Here is a 5,330-nt window from a genome sequence, read left to right on the forward strand (position 1 = left end):
GTTATGACCTGCAGTCTATCTGGGTCAGATATAAACTAAGTTTAGGTGGAGTTTATTTTCGTTGTGCTGACTTTTTACAGTCAGTTACAATAACTCGTACTGCTGCTAGCTAGCATAACGGATTTTCTATACAGCTGGGTGGGTGCTATGATGTTACTGATGGTGAACTTTATTTTATTCATAAGGTTAGTTAGTAGAGTTGCCAACGGCTCCTTAAAAATGGAATGGTCCCTCATTCAGAGGAAATATTACAGGTTTTGTATTTAGCTGAGAAGAGACGCAGTTTGTCCCGTACTTAAGCTATAATGAAAAAGACACAAAGCTGGAGTTATTCTGTGTCTTTGCTACACAGCTGCCTCTTCTTCTCTCATTCTCCCCCCTCCCTCTCCTGTTGCTACTTCAATCATTTAACTGATCAATGATCAGCTGATCGGCTTTTCTGTCGTGTTTGTTTATCGCCCACTTTGCGCCAGAAAGAGGAAACCAGCGGATGTTGCGCTAAACAACAGCAGCACCTTTAAGCTTGATCAGCTGTTGTTAGAATTTATTTAAAAATAATTTCTAGTATCAGCTGATGTTTGCTGGAGCCACAGCTGTAAAAGCTGCTGGTCATGTCAGTTTGGATATGTGGTGAGAGGGAAACATGAAGATGAAACCAGGAGATGTCCTTACTGAATCATCAGGGCTGAACAGGTGATGGAGAAACAGGTTTACCTTTTAGGTGACATGAATGAGTTGAAGGGAAGTTATCAACTGTTTCTGAGAGACAAATAACACCAGGATCCTTTTCTAAGTAGCTGACAGCTGGTAACTGTGCAGGGGCGGATCTAGCAAAGTTATGCCAGGGGGCCAAGCAGGGCATTAACAGGGAAAGGGGGTCACAAAGAAATACTTTTCTTTCTTATTCTCATTTAAAATATCTAGCTTTTATTAAATAATTATCTGAATCTTCTGAACAAAGTTTTTATCTGACATAAATTGATAGAAATCATACATATACCAACAAGACAGTGTACATCACTGTCACAACAGCGTTTGTTTTCATTCAAAGGTTTTATGGCTTTAATACCTGGTAAGTTTACCATAAGGCACCATAGAAAGTATTTACTTGCTTTCAGGTTTCATTCAAATGTTAGTCTTTTCAGTTGTTTCCCCACTTTTTTCCTGTTTAAAAAATAAAACACCAGTTTGTGAGAAGATTATCTTCTTTTTATAATAGGCAGATAAAATTTTGCATTGGCTAATTTGCCAATTGTATGTTAAAAATGTTTGTATTTTAATATTCAAAAATATTTTGCCCAAAAACATATGTGCACTATATGTCAGTAAAAATACTATGCAAATATTGCTGTCCTTGAATGCTGAGTAAACACTTACAAAGCACTGATTGTATCTCTTGTACTTCATCAATGCAGTATCTAAAAGCTTTGCACCGTAGTGGTTAAAACCTCATTCTAATAAGAGTCAAAAGCAAATTCAGTTATTAGGTTTACAGGGTTATTGAATGATGGTTAACTGTTGGTAGAATTTTTTTTTACATTATCTGCCAATTACATCTGCCACCCAAATCTGTGCCCCTACCTGGCCCCCCCAACAAAAATTTTCTAGACACGCCACTGCACGAGACCTCGAACGTCACGTGATCAAAGACATTTAGAACAAACGAAGCGTCGGAGTTGAAGACGGAAATGTCTGCTGTGACTGCGTCGCTCTGCTCGACTTTGCTGTTTGTCGGCCTCTTCGTGTTTGTCTCTGCAGGTGAGATTCACTCTGTGGGACAGAGAGGAAAAGCATCCAGTAGCGGTTTTAGATACGGGCGGTTGCCCGGGGCGGCATCACGGGCATCAGAAAAAAAATTGCTCGTACTCATGCTGCCCCGACATCAGCCAGCGCATATTGGGAATGGCATAGGCACCGATCGGTTTTCTATCGCCCATTTGCTGGGAGTAAGGGCGCCCTCCGTTTGCGAGGTGCGCCTGCTGCTTGCGGCGCAGAGAGGAGAGGGCGGGGTGTCGGGGGATTTTCTGACCGGCTGGAGCAGCATCTAACAACCAACTCGCAAAATAAAAGAAAATAAAAACAAACCAACAAACACGAAAACACCGGACATTATGATACAGAGTTATAATTTGCACCGATGCGCCTGCTGCTGCTGAAGTCAAGGTAAACTTTATTGTCATCTCCGCTACATACAGTCCAGTATATAGAGAGACGACGAGGCTCCAGTTAAGGCAGTGCAAGTAAACAAACAATTAATATCTAAGAGTAAAAAAATAAATATACAGTTTAGGACTCGGGGTAAAGGGATCAATACTAATTTAAAATGTATATTTGATATTTTGTTGATTTAAAGTCTCACACACAACCCGTTTTTAAAGTTTAAAAAAAAGAGAAAGAAGAGGAGTGTAGCGACTTCCACAGTTGCTAGAGGCCGGGGATTGAGCCTCCCATTTGCCTGACTCGCTGTCAACTTTACACAATAATGCGAGCGGTGGAATTGCTTGCTTGTTTATTAAAGTGCTTGAAAAGTTTACAGAGCAATGTGATCGGCTCGCGATTCAAACTCTTAGAACTTCACAGGCTCTAATGCAACAAGAGGAAACTCGTTGTGCTGCGGTCAACAAAAACTACAGCTACCCAGCCCTCCTCTCTGTCAAAATCAAACCAGTGAAAGATAGACTGACAACGCCCCCTTAATGTCACCGCTGGCACCCACGTGACTCCCGTTACACATCACCATAGCAACCAACCAGTGATTATTAAAATTCAATACATTTAATTATAAAACGAGCAAAAGATACAGCAGGTGTGTCATTAGATAATGGCAGGTCATGTATCCTAAAACATTAAGAATCAGAATACTTTCTTAATCCCTAAGGAAATTATATGGGTTACAGTTCCTCCAAGAAGAAATGGTAAAAATAGTAACAGTAAGAGACTAAACTCCAAACAATATATAAAATAATATAATATTAATTAGTCAGTGTCAATTGTTGATTTGTCCTATGATGAATTATGATGTCTGTTTGGTAGCCGTTTGCATACTATGCATACTCTCTCTCTCGTCATATATGCCTGTGCGTTCAGACCAGCCGTTAACATGTTTACACGTAACATCCCCTCACATTAATACTGAGGATTATGAAAAATAATCCATACAAAGTCATGGAAAAAACAGTGACAACAACAACAGCAAAAAAATCTAAACAACATGTTGCTTAAAACGTATCACGTAAATGGCTCTGATCAGATTCCACCCCATCTTGTTTCTGCACTTGGTACAGTCCAACAATACATCCTGTAATTTGGTGTGGTAGTTTCTGAGGCCCCTGCTTGGATCAACAGACCCTCAGCTCCACTGAAACACAGATTAATTTATTAATTATTGTTATGCAGTGATTATTGCATTTGTCATAAACTGTACTGTACTAACAACCGATGATGTTAATGATTTGTAACACTAGCAGAGTTTTTTTTTATAGTTTTTTGAAATACCGAATCATATCAGAGGTTTGAGTCGCTGGTCCAACTTTCAAACGTGCACCTTCAAGTAGATAACTTTCAAGATGCAGAAGAAATGATTTTGAACAATTTTGAAGACACTTAGTTTTGTTCAAATCAGTTTTATTTGTACATAGCGCCAAATCACAACAGCAGGCACCTCAAGGCATTATTAGAAAAACCCGATGAAACCATAAACGTAAAATATTTTATTACTCAGTATTGACCTAGAAAAAATAACAGGGCCAGGTTTCTCTTTTGCAGTGTGTTGTTGGGATGATTGCTTTGATTCTGAAGACGATGCAGTGTTGCTCCATGAAGAACTTGTTGCTCTTTGTGCTAAAGGATGCATTAAGCTCAAAAAATGGATTAGCAACAGAAGATCGGTACTTGCTGCCATATCTCTGCAGCAGCAATCAACCAACCAAGGAAGTTAAGGATTTTGATTTAACTAGGGATGTCTTGCCAGTAGAGAGAGCACTAGGTGTGCAGTGGTGTATCCAGCTGGATACATTCAAGTTCAAGACAAACAAAGCCCTCATAGAGAGGGGTGTTGTCTGTTGTGAGGTTGATCTATAACCCTTTGGGGTTTTTTAGCATTGTGGTTATCTGCTAAGTTAATCCTTCAGAAACTATGCAGAAATCTTTAGGTGTGGGATTATGTGTTGCCAGTTACTGTAGTACAAGAATGGACGGTTTGGGTGAATGATCTTTGCATTCTTGCAGATTTTAAGGTTGATCGCTGCTTTTAAATCTTCTAACTTCAGAGAGGTTGCTTCTGCTCAGTCGCAGATGCAAGTAAGAATGGTTGTGGCACAGTCACTTGCTTGTTGCTGCGCAGCACCCAAAATCAGGTCCATTGTGCATTTATAATGGGCAAAGCATGGGTGGCTCCACTGAAACAAACTTTGCATGGAATTGACATCTGCATTGGTTGCAATTAGAATGGATAAGATGTGGAGAAAAGAGCTGCAAATGCAGTTGCAGGAATCAGTTTTTGAACTGATAGAACCTAGCTAACATTTGTACTTTGACGTTTAACCTCTCTGATCTGTTTTGTTTCCTCTTCCAGACCAGAAAAACATCACCGCTGAGTCTGGACAGAAGGTCAGTCTCCCATGTCGAACTCCAAACAACAACACAATCAGACTTGTAAAGTGGAGTAGAAATGACCTGAAGCCACAACATGTCCTTTTGTACCGGGATGGACACTTTGAACCAGCCAACCAGCATCCATCTTTTAAGAACCGGGTGGAACTGCAGGACAGACAGATGAAGGATGGAGACGTGTCTTTGATTCTGAAGGATGTGACGATTAATGACACTGGAACATACGAGTGTCTGTTCATCATGAGTGGAACAAAAAATGCCCCCAGCATCATCCACCTGAGTGTTGTTGATCCTCCAGGTGAGTGAGTAGAGTTGAGTGTGTGTGTGATCAGAGGTGAAGCTGCTTCCTGGTTGTTGAAGTTTGTTTCTAAAGATGTTGTTGATGAGACTTTGTAGAAAGCAGCTGGTCTGAGTGATGTGATCAGAGTGCAGTAGATAATGTCTGACAGCAGTTTGAAGAGGAAATGGATTCTGTTCTGTTCTTCACTCATCACCTACCTGACAGCTGACACCTCACACCTGTTTCTCACCTGCAGGTCAGCCAGGAGGAGACACAGAGGATGGAGGGAAGGAGGCAGGAGGGAAGGAGGCAGGAGGACACAAAGAGGCTGTATCTGTTGTACTGATTGTCAGTCTGTCAGTTTCTGCTGTCCTTGTTCTTGTTGCCGCTGTTGTCAGTTATCTGTTCTATCAAAAACAAAGGAGTGTTTTATAACTCA

The 5,330-nt window shown here is 40.7% G+C and overlaps 1 protein-coding gene across 1 annotated transcript; it reads left to right on the forward strand.

Moving 5' to 3' along the window:
• Nucleotides 1–1,549: 1,549 nt before the first annotated feature.
• LOC116313701 (selection and upkeep of intraepithelial T-cells protein 7-like) lies at nucleotides 1,550–5,330 on the forward strand. The gene is made up of 3 exons (XM_031731474.2): nucleotides 1,550–1,758; nucleotides 4,574–4,909; nucleotides 5,148–5,330. Exons 1-3 carry the CDS (start codon nucleotides 1,689–1,691, stop codon nucleotides 5,324–5,326), a joined length of 585 nt encoding a protein of 194 aa, XP_031587334.2. The 5' UTR covers nucleotides 1,550–1,688; the 3' UTR covers nucleotides 5,327–5,330.

The sequence above is a fragment of the Oreochromis aureus genome, linkage group 3 (genome assembly GCF_013358895.1).
Source record: "Oreochromis aureus strain Israel breed Guangdong linkage group 3, ZZ_aureus, whole genome shotgun sequence".
Classification (NCBI taxonomy): Eukaryota; Metazoa; Chordata; class Actinopteri; order Cichliformes; family Cichlidae; genus Oreochromis; species Oreochromis aureus.